General features: G+C 40.2%; 1 protein-coding gene across 1 annotated transcript in view; it reads right to left on the bottom strand.

Annotated features, from left to right (window-relative positions):
- The window catches only part of LOC149278160 (sushi domain-containing protein 4-like), a 74,149-nt gene that overhangs the window by 5,640 nt on the left and 40,701 nt on the right, over window positions 1-27,808 (bottom strand). The window contains exons 3-5 of the mRNA XM_089502270.1: window positions 16,241-16,420; window positions 9,285-9,473; window positions 251-442 (exon numbers count right to left, since the gene is read on the bottom strand). Coding sequence (XP_089358396.1) covers window positions 251-442; window positions 9,285-9,473; window positions 16,241-16,420 — 561 coding nt within the window. The remainder of the gene's footprint in view (window positions 1-250; window positions 443-9,284; window positions 9,474-16,240; window positions 16,421-27,808) is intronic.

Genomic DNA, 27,808 nt, shown 5'->3' with positions numbered 1-27,808 from the left:
TACAAGACGTCGGCTGTAACAGGATTGTGGTTGAGGCACGCTATACTAGAGGACTTTTACTGAGGACATCAGTGAAGCAAGCATTATTTGCTTCACTGACACCTAGAAAGAAAGCGATTTTCTATTTTTATAAAGCTAAAAGTGGAAGAGATATCATGCTGGCACCGACTGCCACCCTTCTTTGTGACACTTCTTCATATGAAAGTCCATATTGTAAACGTATTTGATATTGAATGTATTTGTTACTCACCTGTTTTGACGCAGGACACTGGGAAAGATGGAAACCATTCACCAGACTGGCAAGTGAAGTACTTGTAATCATTGGCAAGAGTATAACCCGGGTCACAATAAAATTCGATCACCGTCCCATGGTTGTAGCTTTCACATGGCTGCGGATGGCAAGTGTAATCCCCGTGTATCACCATCGGAGGAAGTGGACAAACTAACAGAAAAAAGAAAGGAAATTGAAAGATTTATTTTCCCCTAAATAATAAATAGGTAATAGCTGATTATTACTGGCATTTGGAGATTGTCTGGGATATGTATCCATATTTGAAAAAAAATACTGTATATAATATATACATAGATCTTCCATGCTTTCAAGCTGCCCTGTCTTCTGCAGGACAGCCCACGTTTTTGAGCACGATCGGCTTTTGGAGGCACTGGATATCATGGGCCGATCAGGGTGATCCTCCAACTTGTACAATCCAGGGCAGAACACCCTAACGAACCTGGGGTACTTCGACAGTTTGGATAAAAATCAGGCCTTCGTTACCGACTGCGATCACTTCTTGACACTTGCTGGCTTTGGGTTTCTTTGAGCAGAGCCGGTTGCCAACAGAGCCGGTAGTATCCAGAACTCATATTGGAAGTAAGAACCCGCAGTATAAATGGACATTGCCAATGAATGGCTTTGCCTACAGGGACCCGGGGAAAGCAGACGACAGGAAATCCACTACGATAACTGGAAATTCTAAAGCTTCTATTTCATTTAAGCTTCTGGGATTATGATTCTGCAGACTTTTCATTTCATACAAGTTAGCTTTGCTTAATCATTTTCATAAGGGTTAAAAAAATTAATTGCACTTTAAAAATGGAAATATCCCCAGCCACACAAGGTATTATTTGGGGGGAAAAAAGAAGCAGCAACAAAAATCCTCTTGTAGCTTTCAGATGTAACTAATTATCTTCACAAACAATATTGAACCGATATTCTCTGCCTTTATTGTTCATTCTGATAATTCTTATAGCTACATGCCTTCCCTACTTGCAAAGAAGCCCAGAACATTCTTTGTTCCTTTCCTTTTACAACAATACCCCAAGCACAAGGAGTACAATATTTGGAACAGATCAAGGACATTACAAAACATATATATTTAATTACAATTTTTTTTTCTACAAAACCCTCTTACATTCCTGTGTTTGCTTGTTTAAGATTATGAATAAGTACTAAGAACGCAATGACAATGGAGTAAAGTGTATCCGTTTTTGCAGCGATGCCTATACTGTCTATAGAAATCTACATTTTTCTAGACCTTTGAGTGCCCAACGTTGTAAAGATCACTTTTATGGAGGAGAAAATATTCTTTGGTCAAATTTAGTAGCAGCTACTAAATCTATTTTAGGGAGCCATGGTTAGAATCGGATGTGTTTCCCCCATGGAATAATTCAATTTTTTCTCATTTTCCAATTATTTACCTCCTAGGAAATCTGTTGTTCCAATCTATTTTTTTCCGTATTACAAAGAGTACATCTGATGTCCCACATTTAAATGTCTTTCTCTGGAGTCTCATTGTCCTCAAAACTGTTTCTCATGGGTTCCATTACCCTCAATGGTTGAGTTGGCTGCAACAAGACCACCCTGGGGCATCCTAACATCCCTTTAATGCTCTGTTTGTTATACATGTTTGGGACTGGGAGATTTAAGACAGCTGGAGGCTGCGCTGGATGTCAGCCAATAATGTCTAAGCCTCGAATCGAACTATATCACTTTCTCAGTCTCTGCCAGTGACTTCCAGGTGAGTTAAACTATGACCCAAAGTATGTCTTCAGGTCTCAAGGTTGGGTTACACATTTTAAGTGAGTCCACAGTTGACCAGGGCCGTTGACATTTAAATCTCCAATCTTGGCTCTTCACTCCAAAATACAATTATTAAAATCCTACATCTTGTTGATGCTATTTCATCGTTTTTTTTACATCTGGCTCTAAAATTTTAGACAAGCTCACTCAAATGTCACCAAAGCAGGAAGATCAGAATTGACGTGCTGCTGGATAAGAGCATGGCCGAGGCCTCAGGATTCCGACTTACTTAATTTACTTAAAAGACATAGTAGGATTTAGGACCTGGGAAGTTTTATTGTATGATATTCATGACTCTTCCTTTTCTGGGGGAGCAGCTTTGTGAAAGGGTAGGGCCAGTGGCCAACCATCGCTCCCCAGCCCAGACAAGGAAGAAACTGACCTGGTGACCCGGTCCTAAGTAGGGCTTTATCCAAAGACTCAACATCAAAGGAAAGTTTCTCCTGAAAGCGCTTGATATTTCTACTTTATTTGTGAGTGATATCCCAGGTATGGCCTTCACTGAGCTGCTGTTCGTCGTGGTATTTTCTTCATCAATCCCCTTAGATAATCTTTATGACTTGTTACCTCTAATTTGCTTTTATTCTCACTGTTTAAAATATTTGAAATTGTTTTATCCCCATTTTTGGAATAATGACTGGAGAAGAAAATATGAACAAGTAGCAAATCAAAATTAAATAAATACCTGTACAAAGTTTGTGCACGTTCTAGAGATCAGTAGCGGACACCTTTGGTGGGACACCTGTGATCCATTTGGACTGGGGGGCCACTAACCTTGTAAGAATGAATGGGGGTGGCTGGGAGTTTTTGCTCTTTTGGCACAGAATATTGCTGATATGTACTTAGATTAATGCCGAGAACATTTTTTTTATTTTAATAAGAACATTTGTTTTTCCATTTTAATTAGTTTTGTTATGTATGTTGTTCTTCTCATTGTGGGGTCACTTTTGACTTTATGCCAAGCTATATAATCTTTTCATTGTGGAAACTTAATTGTTATCTGACTCAAAATAAGAACGGTTGTTTCCATAAAAAAAGAAAACGGTTCTAAGATTACTGACCCTGTGAAGGTTTATTTGCTTACTATACTTGTGTGCATTTTTTTTTGTTTTGTGGAACGCCACCTTTAACGTATGCGTTCATTAGGTTTGTGAGGGCTGCGTTGAAGCAGTTTAAATTAGTTCAATCTAAAGAAGAAAACGATAGCGTAGAGGTCAATGGTAAGAAAAGCCAGAAGTAATTGGAGCTTCAAATCATTCCCCGCAGCAAAGGGGTTACGAGCGATTGTGCTCCTTGAGCAAGAGAGGTCTTGCCAGGTCAATATTGTTGCTCCAAATAGATTGTCGGCACCAGTTTATATAGATATTGGCTTTTCTATGATAGTTTCCATGAACATCATGTTAAAGAAAAATATTTAATTTTACATGCCACTTCTGATCCAGCTTATATATATAGATAATATTATATATTATATATATAAATATATAATATATATTATATATAACATATACCGTATATATATTATATATATATATATATATATAAAATTAAAATTATGGTGGTATATTTGGTGTGTGTGTATATATATATATATATATATATATATAGATATATATATATGAAACCCTCGGGTTTCCAGTCAGTTGTATCATTATAGAAAATGACTAGTAAGACTGTGATAATACATTGGCGTAGTGGGGTTTATTCACTAAAGGGAGAGTTGCGTTTCAGCTCTTTCTCTTCACTATATATGATGAAGACAAATGTTCCAGTTCTTGACACTAATTTAGTTTTTTTCCTAATAACCCTGTGTTATTGTATTAACCCTCCAGAGTCTCGGTCTTGTATTGTCTGGATACGCTCGGCAGCCATTAAAACAATAAAGAAAAATTAAAATCAACTTTTTCTCTATCGCTAAGTGTATTCCGTTAGAAACTCGCTAATAAACACTTTCAACCTGCTCTGAAATTCATCATTCTGTGTTTAGATGTACACCCTGGGCAGACGTTACTCTGTCGCTCGAAGGCTTGGCTGCTACTAGAGAACAGTATGAGGATATATAACGCAAAGACATCAGTGTTCCCCTGATAAATGGGAAGTAACCAACACATTAACTATTTTGCCAATGGGACTGTCACTAAAAAGACTTTTATACGCCTTGCTCGATGTGATAGCACAGCTAATTATTTCACAGGTAATGCGATCCTTCCTTTATGTTGGTTTAATTGAAACTTAGGCTGGGATTAATGACTTGGGGTGCCCTTACAGAGATTCTTCCACTTTCCCAAATCTAACATTTTACAGCCCTACACAGTAAATAAACCTGTGCAATGGTGTTTACAGACTAAAAAAGAAAAATCTATGTATTAACCCTATTTACAGCTGTGGATCATCTGGACCTGCAAGCCCCACTGTCTCAGCCGTTATGGATTATACAGTGGCGGAACTACCGGAGGGTCGCAGGGGTCGAGACTGCGATCGGGCCCTGGAGTTCTGCCACTCAAGGGGGCCCAAGCAGGGCTGGATTGGCTCACCGGGATACCGGGAAATTTCCCGGTGGGCCCGCAGATTCGGCCGGCGGAGCCGGATTGGAAGCCGCCTCCGGCGCCAGGGGCGGGCTGGGCAGGGGGACAACTGCCCCCCAGGCTGCCCGAAATCTAATCTAAGCGGCTGCTGGGTGCTGATGCCGCCGGCCGGCGCTACTATAATACTTGTTTTTTTAATTTAATATGGCAAGCTGGTCCGGCTTGCCATATTAAATTTTAAAAATGTATTAAAGCAGCGCCGGCCGGCGGCATCAGCACCCAGCAGCCGTGTGCAATGGCCGCCTAGTGATGGGAGCAGAGCAGCATGAAGGGTGAAAGCTCCGCCCCCTCGCACTGACCTTTCACCCCTCACGCTGCTTCCATCACTATGCGGCCATCAGACTGCTGGGAATGTAATCTTAACGGCCGCTGGGTGCTGATGCCGGCAGCCGGTTCTGCTTTAATACTTTTTTTTTTACTTTATATGGCAGGCCGATCCAGCTTACCATATAAATAAAAAAAAAGTGTTAAAGTAGCTCCGGCCGGCGGCATCAGCACCCAGCGGCCGTTGAGATTACATTCCCAGCAGTCTGATGGCCGCATAGTGATGGGAGCAGCGTGAGGGGTGAAAGGTCCGTGCGAGGGGGCCGAGCTTTCACCCCTCACGCTGCTCCCCTCGCACTCAGACTGCTGCAGCACCGGATGTCAGGTCAGTGACTTCCTGTCAGGATAGAGAAGAGAACAGTGTGCAGCTACCAGAGGACAGAAGTGAAGACAAGTAGAAGGTCAGTAAACCAATGTCTTTTTTGTACAAACTGTATAATATTTTTTTGTATTTGTTAAAAACAAAAAAATCGGCATGTGTGTGTATGTAAGTGTGTCCCCCTATATGCCACTCTGCCTCCAGAAATGCCTTATACCCCCCTATATGCCACTCTGTCCCATGATATGCCTTTTAACCCCTATATACCACTCTGTCTCTATAAATGCCTTTTAACCCCCTATATGCCACTCTGCCTCCAGAAATGCCTTATACCCCCTTATATGCCACTCTATCCCATTATATGCCTTTTAACCAGAGTGGCGTATAGGGGTATAAGGCATTTCTGGAGGCAGAGAGGCATATAGGGGGTTAAAAGGCATATCAGGGGGCAGAGTGGCAAGCCTGGGGCAGATGTGCATAACTGGGGGGGGGGGTCAGGTTGGCGAATAAAAGGAAATAAAAACAAAAAAAAAATGTAGATAGAAGGGGGTAGGGATAGGGTAGATAGCCTGAGAAGTGGGGGTAGATGGTGTGAGAGGAGGGTAGATTGGGTTGGGGGGGCCCTTAACAGATTCTCGCACCGGGGCCCTGAGGCTTCTAGTTACGCCCCTGTTTATATACATATATATATATATATATATAATAATTTAATATTCATTTAAAAATAAATGCTGGGAAGAACAAAACAAACCTATGAACTATTTAAGGTGAATAGTGGAGATAGAGTTCCTGGATATTAAATCCCCCCAATCGCAATGGAAATGTAACAATACGCAAAATCCCTATCCTCCTAAACATACCTTTACATATAACTACATAACTTTAGTGCATATATATAACTTTAGTATATATATATAGGAGAGCGTGAGTCTAGCTATATAAGTGAATGATCCCGGCTCAAATATAGTATGTTGATGCCCAGTACAAAAAATGAACCACCCGTACACGGCATCATCGGGGGGGGGGGGCTTAAAGTGTTCCAGTTCAATCCCTGTTCTTAAAAAATTTTTTTAAATCACCAAAGTATTTTATCAAAAGCATCAAACCCCCCAAAAAATTTAAAGTAGACAATCTAGAACTTCTACAAGTTTACTGTTTTTGCCTCAAAACACCAAAGAAATCAAAGAAAGATCTTATGAGCAACACCTAATACTATATGTATGTATTTCTGTAATAACCTATAATAATACAAAGTATCCAGCCTCAGTTTGTTTATGGTCTAACCTATACCATTATAGGTAATTATTAAATTGTTATTGAAAGCTCGAATGATACAAGATATCCAGCCTCATCCGTACCATTCTATTATTACATTTAGGTTATCTGATTACAATCAACTATATTATATGATTCTAAATGACGTAACCAAAATTTTACTGTTTGCTACGTGTATCTACCAGATTTAGATTCAATGTCTGTTACATTAAGATAACAAAACCTATTTATTAATTGGATATGAGATCCATTCCTTGTGTTTATTGTCTATATACATTTTCACCTTGAAATTACTTTGTCGGATACATGTCGGCAAGTCTGTTGGGAGATCTAGATTATCTGATTAGAATGAGCTGTATTGTTCAATTTGATTTATCGGACTCTAAATAATGTAATCATGTCAGATCCATCTATAAAATAGCCTATTTATTAGTTAATAGAAAGTGAATGGGATTCATTCCTCGTGTATAATGTCTATAACATATGTTGATATATTTGAAAAGATTCTAATACATATCTGATCTCTATTATTCAACCAGGGACTAACTTATTTGCAAGCACAGCATGTCTCACAAGTGTAATATCTCCTAATGGTTGAAAACAAAGGGGCTTTTCTGCGGTCTACTAAGGTTCGGACATCGTCTAGTTGTAATGGTTGGATTACTTTTAAGTCGCCGAAGTAGTTGGAAGGAGTTAAATGAGACAAAAGTCTCATTTTCTAACTCTAGAGGTGTACAAATTTGCATGCAGTAAAGTGCATTGGAGCCCGATAGTCAATTAATATGAAAATCATAGGAATAGTTTAAGAAGGGAAAACCAATGACACATATACTGAAAACAAGACAAGTTCTCTTATGTTCTAATCGTTGAATGATGCCAAACGCTTGTTAGCTGGCAATTCCTTAGTAACAATTTACCTTCAAACCCATGAGAAGCTTCCTGGTCTAGTAATCTGGAATAACGTTCGTGACGCCGCAGTGCCATCTTTGTGCTTGTGTTTTTAGACATGGACCATTTGTTTGCAATGTCTGCCAGGGAGCAACCGGGCAGGGGGCTGTCTGGGCCAACGTTCGTTCGGAGGTGATTTAGCTCTAATGATGCCTCTGACCTATGCCAACTCTATTTCCTTTGCCAAATTGGATATTCCCACACAATCCTACCCTCATTACTTCTACCCTCTTCAAAGAGAGGAGGACGGATACGCAGCAGAGGCTGACAGCGATCCAAAAAGCTTGGCCAAGCATTTTAACGCTTTTCAGACAGAAGACATGCCTGGTTTAAAAGCAGACATCTGGTAACCTCCATAAAACAGATTAGCTGAGCACGCCACGTTGAGATGTGTAGGATTAGAAGAGAAGAAGCCTGGGTAAGGGGAGTGCAATGTTTGCTTGTAAATCTTTATGGTGCATTAAACCAGGGAGGGTATGGATCGAAGGGAAAGCTGTGAAATTAGCAAACACGGCTTTGGGATGTTTCAGGACCAGAGCGATACGTCTCTGCTGAGATCTCTTCAATAACCAGGACTTGAGACTATAATCATACTTACCGTGTGCCACTGATCTGAGCATTTCTTATTTATATGCAAATCATACTGACTATTCCTATGCAAATAAAAATCACAGCATAGTAGCCCATTCATAATATAAATTACTTCCTTATGCGTTGCGTATCATAAGTTGGCTCATAATTCCAAACATTGCATTGGTTTACATGATGACGGCTTCACATTTGGAACTTTTCCATCAAATCGGTCCTCAGAAATACAGTCCATTCGTCAATTACCTGGTTTTTACACCTCTACAGAATGATGGAAAGCCATACCTATGTTCCACATGGATTAACCACACTTCCCCTTGGTGGGAACCAGTTGGTTCAGCAACCTTACAGGGAGGATAGTGTAGTAGGGAGAACAATTCAATGCGGAGGACATTATACAGGGTTTGCTATAAACTACCACTGGAATCAGTTTTAATGAAGTCAAATAGTCCTTTGCTTTTAAACCAGATACGCGACAGGGAGGGTTGAGGAGAAGGGGGAGAACTTCAGGGTAGGAAATTGATTTGATAATGCTGACTCTGCCACAGACTGCCACCACTCTCAGCATAGAGTAATTATCTTCATACTAATTTAAAAACCAAGATATAAAAGCTTTGGGTAGTAGGTAGTTAAAGTTTATTTTAACGGTAATGTGTATGTATATTTCGGGGCACCTAGTGATTCTAAGCCCAGTCAAAGCCACTGGGACGCCTATAGTTATAAAACTGGTAATAGTCACGTAGTTTGACTATTTTATTTTGTAATTGTTGCTAAAGGCACTTGTTCTTATTGTGCTTTTGGATCTCTGGCACGTAGCATTTGTATATTCTGATTGCTGCATTACAAAGCCTTGCGTATTTGTATTAAGCGCGTGTGCCAGTTGGCCGGCGATTAAGGTTCCTCAGATGGTGGGTAGTAATGAACAACAATTCGCGTCGGAGACCTTGTAAAATGAATGTAATAACTCAAACATATGAGCCCTTGTGTGAGCATCTTCTCCAGACCCACCAGGATACTTCGTGTAAAGAGTGGGTCCCAATGAGACATTCAGAGCAAACGGCTGTGGATATAATGTATCTTTCCCTACAGACTAGCATCACAAGCTCAGTTGCATTAAAGTGACATATTCTTCATTAGACATGGAGCGGAAGAAAGTTTTTTTTACCTTCTACATCGATGCACCTAGGAGGCTCATCCGACCAGATGAGATTGTACATGCATTCTAGATATTCCGCTCCTTCCAGCTTATGTCCGGGAAAGCACTGATAATACACAACTCGTCCCACGGGAAAGGAAGAATCAAATTCTGAGATGTTAACGTAACTGTGAGGAAGTACCAATGGTCTCAGGCAGCCTGCAAAGACACGTACACATAAAACATGAAATTAAATTAAAGCTGGAACTGAGCACAATCCTTCTGTATAAGCTCCGTCGGATTCTAAATTCTCCACCACGTTATGTTAAGAAAAAATTTGCCTTTATATAGAGCTAACACGTTTGTATCCCAGCAGCGGTTTATTATATTACAATATTTTATCTGCCCAAATGGAGATATGCCGGCTTTTAAAGTGGCAATTGTAGAGATATTCCGTGGATGCATTGCTGAGATGTATTTATCTGTATATCTATATTCCCCCCCAAAAAAACAGCCTCGTTCTGCGCACATAACTGGAGACATATCGGCCTTATTAAAACCGTGTCTGGTGGGTTAGCAGGATCTGTTATGCTTACCCCATATTTGCTGTATGCGATATGTTTTGTTAGCCCATGGAACAGATATTCAGAGAAAACTGGATTAGAATTCTGCAATTCTAAGGTGTTTTTTTAGCAACTGGCACACATTATACCTGTTCATTTGCATTTTGCTAACATTTGATTTGGGGTAAAAAGTAGGGCTGAAAAAACTAGTTGAGTAAGTCGATAATAATCTATAAGGAAAATCGTCAACGATTTGCGTTATTGATTGGTTGGTTTTTCAATTAGTTGTTCTGGGTACAGCGTGCACTATTGTATAAAAGTCAAAGATAAGACGGTATGTAAGGTATGAATTAACTCCATCCCACCCTTCAGTGTAATCCAGTCCCCGGTCTCTCTCTCTCTCTTATCCCATCATTAACTCCGCCAGTCCCTTCATTAACCCCCTCCCACCCTCCGGTCTGCAAATAAAATAAACTCCCAGTAACTCCCCCCTGATCCGGTCCCCATTTCCCATCATTAACTCCCCCGTTCCCATCATTAACACCCTCTGGTCTGCAAAGTACTTTTTTTTTTTTCCTATACTTTGTTTGTAATTAAATTATTTTAAATAAACAAAAAAAATAGCAATTGTTTTATCTGATTAATCAAAAAAATAACCAGCCAACCAATCCATTATGAAAATCGTTAATTGCAGCTCTAGTAAAAAGTCCAACCTTTAAAAAGTAGATGATCTGACATTTTACATGCTTTGTTTCCTGTTCAAGCAGCAAGAAATCCAATCATCGATGACCCTGCAACAACCCATCCTTAACACAAACTACTAGTCCCTGGAATTCCTTACCAGATTCCAACCTACACCTCACCCAAAACACCTACTGGTCCTCCAGAGGGATCTACAATGTAAACCAGACTCCGTCACTATCCCGTGTTTGCAAGATTTTACTTAAGATTTTATGCTTTTGAACACTTTTCACGTACTATCTGGTAACTGATTTTGGATTTATTTAAATATACTCATCTGATAACATCATGTTTTAATTTAGTTTGTACTATGACCATTAGTTAAAAATTAGTTAAAAATATAACAGAGAATTACGGAAGTGAACGCCAACGTAGTTGTCATATAATTGGATAATTGATCTATTCCAGGCTCACCGTAATTTGAGAAACTGCATAATCTCTCCATTAATACATCTTATTAAACCTTGAAGCCGTCTTCGTAAGCAAGATTCATGCTTGTCCGCTGTTTTTTTTTTAATCTCGAACTTATTTTATTTTAATTTGTCTTGATTTTTATAGCTTGAATGTTCCCTCTTGTAAAATAATTCAGCCGGAATGAAGCCTTGCCTTTTAAACATTTACATTTGTATTTAAATTGCTTCCTTTTCTCAGCAGTGGCGTCGGCAGGGGGGGCCAGAGGGGGCCATGGCCCCCCCTACATCATGCTGTGCCCCCCGGTGTGCCCCCCCAATTGAAACGCCGGCTTTTTTTTTTTTTTAATAGACCCGGAGGAGAGAGTGAGAGGCGCCGAGCGGTTGCTGAGGAATAAGTTCTCAGCAACCGTTCGGCGCCTCTCACTCTTCTCCGCGACCGCGAGGCCTCTTCCTGGTTCGCAGTGCCGGCATTTCAAGCCGAGCGCCGGTATATGTCGTCATATCCGGCGCCCAGCAGTGAAGCCGGCAGAACCAGGGATACAGAGACCTCGCGATCTCACCGCTGGACAAGCCCAAGGTAAGTGAACTTCAAAGGGGGGGTTAGAAAGTTAGGAGGGGGTTAGAGAGTCAGAAGAGGTAGATAGGAAGTGAGAAGGGGTAGATAAGGATAGATTGGGAGGGAGAGGGGGGTAGATGGGATAGACTGGGAGGGAGAGGGGATAGATTGGGAGGGAGAGGGGGGTAGATGGGATAGATTGGGAGGGAGAGGGGGTAGATTGGGAGGGAGATGGGGGTGGATGGGATACATTGGGAGGGAGAGGGGATAGTTAGGATTGATTGGGAGGGAGAGGGGGTAGATAGGATAGATTGGGAGGGAGAGGGGGGTACATAGGATAGATTGGGAGGGAGAGGGGGGTACATAGGATAGATTGGGAGGGAGAGGGGGGTACATAGGATAGATTGGGAGGCAGATGTGGTAGATAGAGAGGCAGTTGTGGTAGATAGGATAGATTGGGAGGGAGAGGGGGTAGATAGGATAGATTGGGAGGGAGAGGTCTTTATGGGACAAAAACGGCGTACGTTCAGCTGTTTGGGGACAGAGTTGACATAATGTGTAACTTAGGTGCTGGTCAGGTTCTATGTGGGCAGTGTGGACACCAGGGCTGGCTTTGGGGTGTGTGACCAGTGATCTATGCCTGTAATTTAGGGGGGTTTATCTATACCTTTAATGCAGAGTTTATATGTAATTTCCAATTGATTTATATCTGCAAAGCTGGGTTTTGTGTCATTCTGTTCATCTGTATCGCCTATATTTCCATACATTATTAATGTTTACCTGCAAATATAGGATTTGCATGTCTTATTCAGTTGATCAATACCTGGAGTGCTGTTTCCATGTGTTGATTATTTGATCTATACCTTCAGTGCTGAGTGTTCATGTGATTTCCAGTATATATATAACTGCAATGCTGGGTTTGTGTGTTCTGTTGGTTTATACCTGCAATGCTATGTTTCCATACATTATTTATGTATACCTGCAAATACAAGTTTTTTTTTAATCTCATTCAGTTGCATGTGCTGTTTCCATGTGTTGTTTATTTGATCTATACCTGAACTACAGGGTGTAAGTAAAAGAGCGCTATGGTTTAGTGAATGAGGGGACAAAGGGACTCTGGGGATGATTACAGGGGAGAGGACCTCTCAATGTCACAGTGCAGTCAGAAGGAGGGAACACTGCACTGACTCTCAATGTCTTCCCCTGATCTGCAGTCAGTGTGGCAAATATATTGGCAGCAGGGTCTAATATTAATATATATTGGCTGCAGGGGCTAATGTTTATATATATCGGCAGCAGGGGCTAATATTAATATATATTGGCTGCAGGGCCTATTATCAATAAATATTGGCTGCAGGGGCTAATATTTATATATATTGGCTGCAGGGACTAATAATATATATCGGCAGTAGGGGCTAATATTAATATATGTTGGCAGCAGGGTATAATTTCTATGTATATCGGCAGCAGGGTATAATATAAGTATGTATCCGCAGCAGGGGCTAATATTAATATATATCCGCAGCAGGGGTTAATATTAATATATATCTGCAGCAGGGTCTAATATTTATATATATTGTCAGCAGGGGCTAATATTAAATAATGAAAAATAACTGTCACTTTAGCTGTTATTTTGAAATCATATTTTAATCACAGTCTTTACTTCAGAGATAAATACATATTATGTAGTTAAAAATGCACGTCTAACGTGTGTGTGTGTATATATATATATATATATATATATATATATATATATATATAGTGTATATGTACCGTTTTATAATTGGCCCCCCTACTTTGGTCCCTGGCCCCCCATGTGCCCCCCCTAAATATGAAACCTGGAGACGCCACTGTTTCTCAGGCCACAGCTTTTGTGGTATAAATTGTATAATTCTATCAAATATTATTTGGTTTGTGCCTAATGCTCACGGGAGATTTAGGTTAAACACCACTATTCTAGTTTAAGGCTACAATAATATAATATAACGGTAGACTCAATGTTGGTTCTTTCGAAACTTCCACCGGTTCTAGATTTCAAGATCTCCTCGGATCTCTGAAAATTAGGCTTTGTTGGATCAATGTTGAGTGTTTCTTGGAATTTTGCTATGATGGCATTTTTTTCCTTTAAAGTTGATGTTAGAAGCAGGAAAAATGGCCAAGCGTAAGGATCTGAGCAACTTTGACACGGGCTAAACTGCGATGGCTAGACTACAGCTCTTGATCTTGAAGACCTGCTCTATGGGTACTTTTGGGTCAATGTTGAGTAACTCTAGCAAGTACAAAGCTGATTCCAAATAACAAAGCTGACACATTTTGTTAAAATCTCCCAAACTACCCTTCAAAAATGTCATTCTTACTTTCTAGACTGCATACTCATGCACATAGCATACATTAATACCGTACCCAAGGAAGAATGAACCCCAAGTCCTGGGCAATACTAAAACACAGCTTATTTTTGTGAAATATTACAGACAAGTAAAAATAAATCCTTGAGAAATATGAAAATTCTAAAGAACAAAGGATGATATTTCTACTTGACCTTAGTAACAGGAGACTAATAATAATAATAAAAAGTCTACCATTCAATCCATCGGCCAAAATGAATCCTATTTTTTTTATTACAACTGAAATAACATAAAAAGAAAATGTGGACACTGTGCCACAGAAACCCATATGTCTTGAAAGAACGCGGGTCTTCCGAGGCCTATCTAAATCATTAAAGAGGTCATCGCATGGTCAATGTTCCTTTCTGTGAACGCTCATAGTGTTCTGCCTCTGTACCTAGCTTTAACATAGCAGATCTAATGATGAAAACAAACATGTGGACGTTTATTGAGAAAAGCAATATACTCCGCCGCTGGCACAGCGTGCGACGGAACAACCAGAAAACAATAGAAATATAGATGTTTTGGGTCATGTAATAGGAAATGACAGGAAAAAGAGACCATTGTGTAGTGTATAAAGTCAATTGAAGAATAAAAGCCTTCACTCTGAATTCTGAAGAAACTGCAGTTAAAAACACCTATAATTTTTACTGCTTTAAAGGTTTTTATATAGAGTAACATTTACTTTAGGTGTCAATGGTAATTTTTATTTATATAGATTACAGGTTAACTAACATATGTTTAATACTATATTACATATGTATTTACGTTTTAATATATATTGTGTAAGTAAGAATGTACTCAACTGATAAGCGTTCTAGAAATATACTAGTTGGTTTTTTTTCCCATGACATATTCAAGATGACATTACTCAAAGTAATTTTTTAGAACTTCACACCTTTATTTTTCTGGTTTAGAAGTGGTTATCCGAATTGTATGATCATATAAGTGATCAAGAGAGACTACTTCATTAATATGCTGGTATTTAAAATTTCCATTTGATTTTACCGGATATAAATATTATTTGGGCATAATATTATTAGTAAAGGTCCCAAAACCTTCCCATTTAAAATAAGCAAACAACAGAGATTATAAAGCTATAAAAGAGGAGAATAACAGGAATAAACGATTTAGTCGTTTGCATTACTCTTGGTATTATTCAACACTCATCTAAAGACTAAAGGATTCTGGGTAGGTGCATGCATATAAGGTCAACAATTATCACCTTTTTGATAATTGTTGACCTTATTTGCATGTGCCTACCCAGAATCCCTTGTGGTTATGGTAGCACCATGAGATTTTTGAGGGAAAAACAAGCCTTCTGGCTTGTCTGGTGTCTGTAGATGAGTGTTTAATAATACTTCTACTACCCCCTAATTTTTAGTGGAAGGGTTTTCCATCACCTTTACTCACCATAACTTATGTAATTGGAATATCTACATACTTTTGTTTTATTATTTTCTCAAGCATTTGGCCAACGCACGACAACAGACATTTCTTGTCTGTTAAACAAACAACTTAAAAGAAAACTCTTCCTCCTTCTGATTAATCCTTTACCTGATATTTCTGCTATTTTTATTCTCATCATACGATTTCTGGTAATTACCTTCCTTCAACAAAACGAAGGGAGCCAGACTGGTCGCCAAGCAATTACTGATCAGGAACCCGTAATCACACGTCGGGAGTATCCTATTCTATCATAGTCTGCGGTGAGTTGGCTGCGGTTGAGGGGAGAAGTAGTTTGTTGGCCAGCTGGGTCAGAAACTCCAGCAGTCGGCCCTGGGAGTTAGATGACTATTTGGGGGTAGTGATCCAGGCGGTGGCATCCAATGAATTCTGCATCTTTGATTGCTTGTTACTGATCTCGGTAGAGGGATAAATTACTTAAATAATATTGGCCAAATTACGCATTATTTAGTTAGACCCTTAAAAAGTAATCAAAGTCATGATTCGTTATAGATTGTTTTGTTTTTATCCAAATAAATTAACAGTTAAAACCAATCATTAATGTAAATATGTAATTCCTAATATAATTATAATGATCAGTTTTAAAGGTTATGTATAAAGAGCAATTGTGGTGAATATATTTTTGTTTTTGTCCATATTATCTAAAAAATTGTAAGATCACAAGCACATGACCCTCTACTCCTCCTGTATCCATATGCCATGTATGTTAATGATATTGTCAAATTGTATACAGTTATTGTTAATTTTCACTGTTTCTCTGATTATCGTAATGCCACTGAATATACAGACACTCTGTGAGTGTAAAGTAAATGTAAGTTGTTCTCTCCATGCTAATACAGTACACTTGAGTGTTCGTACTAACCTTGACACATAGGGAGATTGTCCCATGTTCCGTCATCTTGACATATTGAAGCCATGTTGTCTACATCAGGATAGCGAGTCTGGAACCCTTCTCTGCATCTTATTGTTAACTTGTCTCCGTTTCTATATGTTCTGTTAAGTGTATCTGCGTCTTCAATGTACGGAGCAGAGCAATCTGTGACTTCATAAAGAAAATATAACAGCATTTAAAAAAACCTCACAAATCGGTAAACAGGAAATCTTTTTGGAACTGTAATTAATATAATAATTCTAGTGAAAAGAGTAGTATTTTATTGACCTAATCACATATCTGACCCATTGACTCTATCAGTTTGGCATGCAGCTGTTCAGGGGTTAAAGCCTTCCCTGCCACTTGTACTTGTGATCACAAAAACCTGAAGTGCCCATTTTCAGGTAATCGACCTGCTGCAGAGGTAGCCAACATCTCCAGCTTAACACCTGAAGGCTGCATTGGATTAGTTTGGAGACCTAGCATGCGTGGCAGCGTGAGCCAAGACCAAAGGTGACCTCTGGGAAGTCATGATTCAGGGTTGAGTGGCGGACCGGTTTTGATTAACAGCCTCTTCCCTCACGGGATCATCAGGATAGGACAGTGAGCACTCCCAGGAGAAGTGCTCCAAAAAGGGAAAGGCTAAATTGCTTCAGAGATGGTGGCCAGAGGTCTACATTCAAGAGTGACCTGAAAAAATGTAGAAGTCTTCTCCATGCATGAAGTGTAAATGTTGATGAATGATAAACATGAGCATGTCTTCTCAAAGAGTCGGTAAACAAGGGGCAAAGGCACAGACCCACACGGGGCTATTTTTTTTAGCTTTTACTTTCGTCCCTTTATTGTTCGACAAGTCTCCTGCAGAAATGACTAGTTTGAGCAAAATAAATGGGTGCAGAGATTACCGAGAAGGAACCTTGCGTTTTCAATTATAGGTGAACACAAGATGGATTGTTGCATTAATACTTATGAACAACATGAGCTCAGGAGGGCCAACAAACGAAATCAATGCTAAGTTTATAATTGGTAACTTTGTGCTGATGTCCTACATTTATTTATGCAGCCTCGCAAAATGCGATGGAACAAATGCAGAGCTAAAGCTGTCTTGGGTGTATTTCTGAGAACAAATGTTCGATAAATGTGATTTGCACAGAGATGCGTTTTGGATGTGTTTTTAACAATTAACCATTACAATGTTGCTGATCCTACAGGGGGTCTTTCATCATTACAGTTTATCACAAGTGAATTCATCTATTGAAAGGACCTACGGTCACCATTAAAGGCACACTCCAGATGTCATTTGCACGTTAATGCATATGATAGCTGCGTGGTCCATTTAAATTTTCGTGCTGAGCCCCCTTTCCCTGCACCCCACCTATTTTCTACCAGTCATATCCAGAGCTGGCTCAGCAAACCGTGCAGGCAGGGCTCTGTTTAGGCACTCCTGCGTATATGTGGAAAGCGCTCCCATTGATTTCATCAGCGAATCCGTCGCAAGAATTGTCAGACCATGGAGGAGGAAGGCAGCTGCAGGATGTTATCAGTTAAGTGGAGGAAGATGGTGGGCAATTGCACCCCTTTTTGGTTAACAGGGGGTCCCGAGGACCTTTTTTTTTTTTTTTACTCCTCTGATGATTTCCCGAGTTACAGATGAGGACGTACGTGTCTTGCATGCCCTTGCCTGTAACTTGCAAAACGTAAAGTTGAATATCATCGCAAACAACTCCGATTAGTGATTCTGCAGGTTCTTTTGCATCTGTATGTGAGTAGAGTCTGGTAGTTCGAGTTAGCCCTTAACTTTAGTGACCACTGGGTGAATAGACCCAAATGTCTTTGGACTACGTTATAATTGGAAGAGAACGTATTAAAATATAGTATTTATGATGTAATTGTAGTTTCTTTTAAATATTAGCAATTTTTCTTTATTTCTTTTTTTTCTTGACATTTCAAATTGTACTCTTCTGCTTAAATGCACCAATGGAGCGATACGATGCATCGAGTTAAGTGGCCTCATGTACTGCAGAGATGACTTTTCATTCTCTTGCCCCTCTTTTCACGTGCTATGGGGCTTTTTTTTGCAGAGGGCACCCTCTGTCAATTAGCACCTAGGGCACCAAAATTCATAGGTCTTGCCAAACTTATTCCTACTCTCATATTGTAAAACACACAAAAATGAAATTCTCTGTATTTTTACATTAATGTTATTTTTTTATTGGTGTTTGCATTCCCATGGCCTTCATATAACTTGAGATTTCATCCCGGCTACGAGTTGCAAACTGTTCTGGACGGCTTAAGTAAACCACCAATTAATCATCCAGTGAATGAATGTCTCTGCATGGGCTGTGCATGAATCAAAGCCTGCATTAGACGTTTCGGCGATGAATCAATACAATTCTAAGAAGTTGGCACAATGCAACGTGGTTATACAGTATTTTATTTTTCTGGATAGTCTTGTAAGAATATTGTGTCCTCGCATGAAAACAAACTCAGCGGTTGTCTCATTTGGCAGTTTCCTCTGTCTCTGATTTAGAGGCTCTGGCTAATCACACGCAGCATCTTGGGAGGAAAACGACTGCATCTGATAAAAGGGTTTGGAATCCGAGCCAGAATTAATAAACTTGATAACCGCAAGATGCAATCTCCACGGATTCTGAGCCTCATTTCTCTCTTTTTTTATATCACATAAAATGGTACTACATAGTGTTTAAGTAAAAGTGCTTAAATAGCACCATTCAATATTGGCTCCACTGACTTAAACTATCTTAAATCCTACAGTTACCCGGGGATGTGGTGGTAGGTCCCTCCTGTAATAACATTTTACTGGGACCGGAATCAATCATGAATTATTCAAGTCAAGTATTACAGGATAAGTCTGCAATAACAAAGATGTGCCAATCACAAGCTGAAATGTTTAGTATAATTAAAAATAAATGTCTTAAGTCACAAAGGACCGGCCAGCGATTTATTTATGGGATTTACTACCCTTTTGGGAAGCACACTCTAGTCCTACTTTAGTATTCCTCATCTATACCGTTGGTCGTCTGGCTGCAGTTACAAATCAGGTCACCGGTAAAAGATGCTTTGGAGGTCGGCACAGACCTTCATATTATAAATAGGTATTCAAGGAACATCTTTTATCCCCCACAACCAGACCGGTCATTTGGGAACACAATTTGCCTATACGCTGCTTTGCTAGCAAAGGTATAGGTGGAAAGTCTGGGTGGCTAAAGATTTTAAGCTACTATACCTGTGTCCTAAATACACAAGTAAGGCCATCAGGCGAGCTGCGCATGTACCCGCAAACACCCTCAGTAATGTCATGTAGGATTGTGCGTTTTTTGTGCGGCACACGCAAAAGTATGACTTATCTATACATGTTGCCTGTACTGGTCCTTGTCGTCTACGAGTATGTGAATTAGTGTTTAAAACAGCCAAACACCTTTTGCTTTGTGACCACAATGTTCTGACTAGTTTCTTAATGAGCAGTAGGAAAAAAAGTACCGTATTTGCTCGATTATAAGACGACCCTGATTATAAGACGACCCCCCAAAATCTGAATATTAACTTAGGAAAAAAGAAAAAGCCTGAATATAAGACGACCCTAAAGGAAAAAAGTTTTACCAGTAAATGTTAATTCATGTAAACTATTTTTTTTAATAAAAGCTATGATTGAGAAAAATATTTTTTTTGTTTTTATTTCTTGTATTTTCCAGCCTGTCCCCCAGTTACGCACATCTGCCCCCAGGCCTGCCACACCAATATGGCACTGTGGCCCATGATATGCCTTTTAACCCTCTATATGCCACTGTGCCCCATGGTATGCCTTTTAGGGGGTTAAAATGCATATTATGGGGCAGAGTGGCATATAGGGAGGTATAAGGCATTTCAGGAGGCAGAGTGGCATTAAGGGAGTTAAAAGGCATTGTATAGAGCACTCTGCCTCCAGAAATGCCTTATACCCCTATATGCCACTCTGGCATTTAGGGGGTTAAAAGGCATATTATGGGGCAGAGTGGCATATAGGGAGGTATAAGGCATTTCAGGAGGCAGAGTGCTCTATTAAATGCCCCCTTAACGCCACTCCAGAAATGCCCTATGCCCCCATTTAACTAACACACACACACACACTCTCTCCCCCCCCTCCCCTCCCCTCCCCTCTCCTCTCTCCCCTCTCTCCCCTCTCAGCCCTCTCTTACCGGTGCTTCCAGCCGGGGCAGCGGGTTGACGTCGCCTTCTGCTGCAGCCGGAAGGAGGTGGAGTTGGCAGCGGGGGTTTGTATGCGTCCGTCGCGTATACTTTCCCCAGAGATCTCTGACAGTCGGGGAAGGTCTACGCGACGGACGCAGACAACCCCCGCTGCTAGCCACACCTCCTTCCGGCTGCAGCGGACGTTGTCTACGCGGATCGCGTAGACGTCAACCCGCTGCCCCGGCAATACAGCAGGAAGCACCGGTAAGTGTGTGTATGATGGGGGGGGGGGTGAGACAGGAGGATCCAGGTCCCCTGCAGCGGTGCGGGGGATCTGGATCTTAGTCTCCTAATCAGACTCTATTTGAGGTCTGATTAGAAGACGACCCCGATTAGAAGACGAGGGGTATTTTTCAGAGCATTTGCTCTGAAAAAAACCTCGTCTTATAATCGAGCAAATACGGTACTTATAGTGTAAAGTTATCCCACTACGTTTGTTTAATCTTGATCCTTTCTCACTGGTTATAGTTAGTAGGGCTGGAGTAGTGGCCTGCCTATGGGTCCCAAGGAGCCCTTTAATGTTGGACCTCCTGAGTACCTTCTGTTTGTTTGTGTCTTCCTCAAATAGCTCAGATCTTTCTTCTAGGACCTGTCGGTGAACGCGGATATTCTGATGTCCTCAGTCACTGCCAGCATTCATGATAAAGAGAAAGAAATCTGGCATCAAGTATTTTGTTGATCCAAGGAATATTTACACTGCCTCTGGAGTCTTGAAGAATTGCTTTTCCCGTCTTTTCGGCTTCATCTGTATCAACATAGGGATTTCTTGTTTGGTTTGAAAGTGATGGATGTATGTATGTTTTTTTAACCTTATTATGTAGCTTCGGCTCCTCTGCTAGTCTACCAGTGATAGGAACCCTAAGCCTCACCTCTGTGCGGAAAAGTATCAAAGAACCCGGAACTGCCTGAGTGTCCAGCGCAAATATAGAGAATTCCCATGCGTGACTGTGTGTTGTGTGTGTAATTCTGTAAGCGTATGAATCTAAATGAAACAACTGCGTGTTTTGAGCATGAACCTGAGTTTTGATCCGGCTTTAATTGGGTAAGACGCTAGAGACTCATCGGCAATCAGAGCTTCACCGAGCAGCCAATGGGGTGAGGGGTTTCTCCGCAGAGACTGCGGCGAACGTTTCACTGCTTATTACAGGTTCTGATACCAGCAATGCCCTGCTTTCATTAGATTATGCGCAGGTGGTTATCAATTTAGGTTACCCAGACATATGCTTAATAAGTTGGAATGAGGATGTGCTACATATTTATTATTGAGATGTATGGGTAAGAAAAAAAATGATATTTTATACCCCCTTAGGGTCAGCCCCACCATAAAGAAAGTGTAGACAACCGCTTAGGGTGCTAAGTAGCCGGAAGGTGCCCCTAGGGAGCAGGGCCCGTTGGGAAGATGCATGATATACCTGCAGCACTTAAAAAATGCGAGGGATTGGAAAGATGTCTGCGCATGGGATGTGGCTTCATATGCCGGTTCAGCATCACCGGCCAACCCATGGTACGAGGGAGAGCTGTTGTGAAGATCTTTGTCAGTATGGTCTTCTTTTCACTCCCTTGCACTTTTTTTTTTAACTCCTTAAGGACAATGGTGCGGTCCCTAAACCCATTGAAAACAATGCATTTTGAGCCCGTACCAGGGGTGCCGCATGCTTTGTTGTTTGGTGCCTAAGACCCCTGAAGCCCTGTGTCCAGCCCTGTATGCATTACACACATATAACAAAGTGGATCTCTCTCCCCAAATTGCATGGTATGGAACATATATAATGGTGATTCCGGAATAAAATCAGGAATAGAAATAGAATATCTGCATGATTAGGTGCATCTTACCAGTTTTCAAAGAAGCACATAATACTTATTTAGTAGGAAGAGAAATGTTCCTTTTTATTGAGGACTATAGTCATGGGATATGTTACACTGATACTTCAGACAAATCTTCCCATTTTCCAAAATCATTCAGTTTAAATAAACCCATGTAATGGCATCTACAAATTAAAATAAGCTTTATATATTTATTAACCCCCCCCCCCCCCGTTAGTATTGAATGGGAGATTCCATCTTAGCTTCCTGTTCTTAGGATCTGCATGATTATTCCTCCCTATTAAGTCTATTCCCCCCCTGTTGTTATGTTACAGTCTTTAAAAGGACAGATAAGAAGAAGGAAGAGAACTTTAGGTCACCAAGGCTCCCTTAACTTTAAAATAAAATATCTCTAAAAAAAATCATTGTTAACACAAAGTACAAGCTTTAGGTGGTTTTAATAAATAAATAAATGTGCATATACTAAACGTTGTGAAGGCAAAAAAAGATAACCATGGTGAATATCATACTAAAGTACTGGGCTTTAACCATGGCAATTATAGTTTGGGGCTAAGGGTCCCCCTTACACCTCTACTTAAAGAAACATTGCATGCCCTGACTGGGCATTTTTCATGAGGTCAATATTAGTTTGGGGCTAAATGTCTGAAGCATGTGCGTGTGATGTTTAACCCCTTCAGGACCGGCGTTGGCAAACTGCGTCTTCCCTTGAAGACCGCAGTTTTTTAAAAAAATATTTAAATTCTGTGCTCGTGATTCGCTGCAAAGCGATCACGTGCACGGAATTGAGGGGGAGTGGCTGCTGCGGATCGCTGGGGATACCCAGCGGTCAGTAGCAGCCGCCCCTCACGATCCCAGCGTTCATAGCGACGCTGGATCGCGCATCATCGATGACGTACCTGGTACGTCCCGGTCTGCCGGTGACCTTTGACCCAGAAGTACCAGGTACGTCCCAGTCTTGAAGGGGTTAAAGGGGAACCCTCACAATGTTTTTGTTATTATTATCACATAAAACAGTTCCCATTTTTGCATAGTTATATTTCAGGCAGCATATTGGGCATTTCTATGAGTTCCTCACTCCTTATACCAACTGTGGTAAATAACAGAATATATTGGTCCTAACCACCCACATCGAGAAATAAAAGTAAATGGAGGAAGGGACTTCATTAGCATTGCCATAAAGCATCAGCTCAGTGTGGTGTTTGACCTGGGAAAGTCACCCAAAGTATCGCATGACTGACAGCAATGGCGGCCTCCAGGTCTACAGATAAAAGGAGTTTATTGGAGCAAAACAAGATGAAACCAGGTTTTGCCAATGCCGACCTACATTACTGTGTACAGCACTGGATTTTATTTTCAAGAAAAAGAATCCACTGGAGAATTTACCTCCTTGGTAAATGGAGAATCTGACCTAGGGAAGTAGGGCTTTACTTGGAGCCTTCGGGTCAAATGCCAATGAGACATAACAGTAACAAAAACTGCTTTTTTATCATTCAATACATTCCATATTTAAAATATTTATTACTTAATTTAAAATTATTTAATCCTTTTAAAATATAAATTATATTAATCCTTAATTATATTAATTTCAACAAACGACACCTAAATCTTTGTACATGAATGGTGAAAGATACCTTCATTAGCAGGAGTGTCTGCAGAGGATAATTTAGCAGCTTTTAATTTCGGTACAAGATTTAAGCAAATCCGATAAACCAAGAATAAAGGGACATCTAAACATTTTTCATCAAAGGGTAATAAAAATCTCACGTGAGCAAGATTTTCACCTTCAAAAGGAAAATTTCGTAAAGGTGACCTTTAGGAATGTGTTAAAAAGCCCTGGGTCTGTGTCGGATGATGCGATGTGTCTTTTTGCAGACATGACATTAACAACCGCTGCAGCAATGTTTCCGTCACAAGTCGTTAAAATCTAAAATACACTCTTGTATTTTCAGCATAAAGTATTTTAGATTCTGTCGGTTTTGTTAAAGAGAAACTGTTGCCCCCTCGGGCTTTTAGCACAAATGCATTAATCTGCCTTGCGAGTTTTATTATTGCGCAATAATACAGTATTTAATATTTAGGTGATAATTTATAATAATAAAAAAACAACAACTGTCGTATTTTACCTAAATGGCAAGGCTAAGTCAAATCGTGCATCACATCACACAACAGAAAGAATGATAAAATGTAGCGTATTTGCTCGATTATAAGACGAGGTGTTTTTCAGAAAATGAGCAAATGCTCTGAAAAATACCCCTCGTCTTATAATCGGGGTCGTCTTATAATCAGACCTCAAATAGGTCTGACAATGAGACGACTAAGATCCAGATCCCCCGCAGCTGCAGGGGACCTGGATCCTCCTGTCTCCCCCCCCCCCCCGCCCCACTTACCGGCACTTCTGAGTCCCCGTTGTGTAGCTGGGGCAGCGTGTAGATGTCTACACGATTCGCGTAGACAACTTACGCTGCAGCCGGAAGGAGGTGTGGCTAGCAGCGGGGGTTGTCTGCGTCCATCGCATGCGGGCAACTCTGATCTCTGACAGTCGGGGAAGGTTTGCGCGATGGACGCAGACAACCCCCGCTGCTAGCCACGCCTCCTTCCGGCTGCAGCGTAAGTTGTCTACGCGAATCGCGTAGACATCTACACGCTGCCCCGGCTGCATGACAGGGGAGTCGGGGCAGCGTGTAGGCACTCTGCCTCCAGAAATGCCTTTTTAACTCTCTATACGCCACTCTGCCTCCTGAAATGCCTTAAACCTCCCTATATGCCACTCTGCCCCATAATATGCCTTTTAACCCCCCTTAATGCCAGAGTGACATATAGGGGTATAAGGCATTTCTGGAGGCAGAGTGGCACATAGGGGGTCAAAAGGCATATCATGGGGCACAGTGGCATATAGGGTTAAAAGGCATATCATGGGGCACAGTGGCATATAGGGGGTATAAGGCATTTCTGGGGCAGATGTGCATAACTGGGGGGCAGGTTGGAAAATAGAATTAAATAAAACCAAAATATTTTTCTCAATCATAGCTTTTATTAAAAAAAATAGTTTACATGAATTAACATTTACTGGTAAAACTTTTTTCCTATAGGGTCGTCTTATATTCAGACTTTTTCTTTTTTTTTTCCCTAAATTAATATTCAGATTTGGGGGTCGTCTTATAATAGAGCAAATACGGTACTTTTATTTTCTATCATTAAAATAGTAAAAGTATTTATGGGCATTTGCTTATCTTTGTTGGTTTTTCATCAATAAGTATAATCCTTAAGATTGTAAGCTTGCGAGCCGAGCTCTCGCCACCTAATGTATCGGTTTGTCTTAGTCTGTCAATTCTTGTCTTGTCGGACCCCTTGAGTATATCTGTATTGTATTAAGCGCTGCGTAAACTGTTGGCGTCATATAAATAAAAAAGTTAATAATAATAGTATTAGGAGATTGATTTCTCCTTTGATTTGACGGCGATCAATTTGAGTAAAAATGCGTAGTAGTAACACACACCTGCTGCGCCTTAAAAACCAAAATCATTCCCAGGTTTATTTAATCAATCATTTTTTGCGGGGAACACTTAATCATCATGTGGTAAAAAAAACAGGCACTGATAGGTTGCTGCTATAGAACTAAAAAAAACCCCAGAAGGAATAAAATCACAGCTCTGCTAAAAACATACTAGAGTTTTCAACAGGACCTTTGTTAAAGGGATACTTCAGCCTTCGTAGGCACTTTAATGCATATGATAGCCGTGTTTTCCCTTTAATTTTTTGTGTGCCCCCCCCCCCTTTCAAATGCAAGGAGTGATTCTGCAACTTTGAAGCTGCAGCTTCCCCTAAGGGTAAAAGGTTTTTGTTTTTTTTCTACAACTTTATTGAACTTAAAATATCTTTTATTAATACCGCGACATAGGTCGGGAAATTATGAATGACATGAATGACAAGTATGTGCTCATTAAGGAAGTGTAAGCATTGATTGGTTTTTTTCTACAATTAGACGTACATTTTTTTGGCAACAAGTAAACTAAACCATCATTTTCCGCGAAACAAACGGCAGATCTGATTTGTGTTTTGGAGCAGTTTGTAACAGATGTCGACCGGAATAATGCATATGTATAGCTTTCTGATTAGAAGATCCCGGCATGTAATTATATGATTAACAAATTACACATCTTCCACGGTGTATTGTTGTGCGGGTTGAAGAGCATATGCTTAGTTTGGGCCGACACACGAGGACACAAATCCTTTAATATGATACATTATCTGCCGGTAAAAGGGAAACTTTAGATAAAATGCGCACTTAATGTTTTCCACCGATCGGTTGTTTTAAGGGTGCTGTCCCACTTACTCTGCTGCATTTAATACTTTTGTAACAGTATTCCACTCTTCGGTCCTAGTTTTGTTGAATACACAGACCTTTACCAAAAATAATAATTTAATCATGTACAAATATCACCTGTAGGATAGCATCTTTAACCCTTTGAGCGCCTCGGTACATGGTTAGCAAAAAAAAAGGTCCGATATGCGTACGGAGGCTATTTTTATTCTTTGACCGTTTTTAGCACACCGGACAGGCCATCTGGCAAACTGAGCAAATGGCCGGTGGCGCCACACACTTTATTGCCAGCAGCTGGCTTCTTTTCATCGCCAGTATATATATATATATATATATTCACAAATATTCTGTATATATAAAAAAATTACACATAGCAGCTAGGATAGCATTTGTATATAAAAGCAGGTTTTTAGTGCATTACATTGAGCAGCCACGTATAGAAGCCTTTAATTTTAAAATTATATTTGGTGATATGAGTCTAGAAAAACTAACTATGAAGCACATAAATGTATCTTATTTTGCTGCGGAGGTAGCTAATATGCCGCATCTGACCTTGCATTATCAAAATATACTTTTCCAAGTAAAAAAGCAAAGAAAAGGCAGCTTTGTTGTTACTGTCATTTGAAGTCCTAATGATTATTTATGGGATATTTACATGAAAGACTTTAGATTTATTCAAACTCTTGCACAAGGTCAGGATGTCTTATCCTATAATGTATTCCTTTGCACAATGCCTGAAATATATTCAGGATTGGAAAAACAAAATCTTAGTCCCCCCTTTATCTGCCTGATAACTGTCTAATAAAATAATTCATCATATTCTGTCTGCATTGTTTTTGTTCACGTTTATCTAAGAATTATAAAAATTTGGAAAAATACGGCGGTGCTAGACCATGGAAATTTGTAAAGAGAGAAAAAGGGACAAACCGAAGGAAAGTGTTCTAGAGCATTGAGGGGCAGCAGAGTTCCCCCAAGTCAATTAAATTAAATTAATGGTAATTGTATTTTTCATGCAAGTTTTACTTTGGAGTACAAATTAAAGTTCATTGCACTCGTTGCAGAGGATTTAAATGTGAAACACTCTGTAGAAGCAGTCACTGGGAACTTCCTAAGGTTGGTTCCTGACAGCTGTCCCTCTTCATGGGGATATAACTACAATCATGGTT

Source organism: Sceloporus occidentalis, unplaced genomic scaffold, assembly GCF_023333645.1.
Source record: "Sceloporus occidentalis isolate IW3139 unplaced genomic scaffold, rSceOcc1.0.p SCAF_199, whole genome shotgun sequence".
Classification (NCBI taxonomy): Eukaryota; Metazoa; Chordata; class Lepidosauria; order Squamata; family Phrynosomatidae; genus Sceloporus; species Sceloporus occidentalis.
This window is presented reverse-complemented; position numbering and strand designations above follow the sequence as displayed.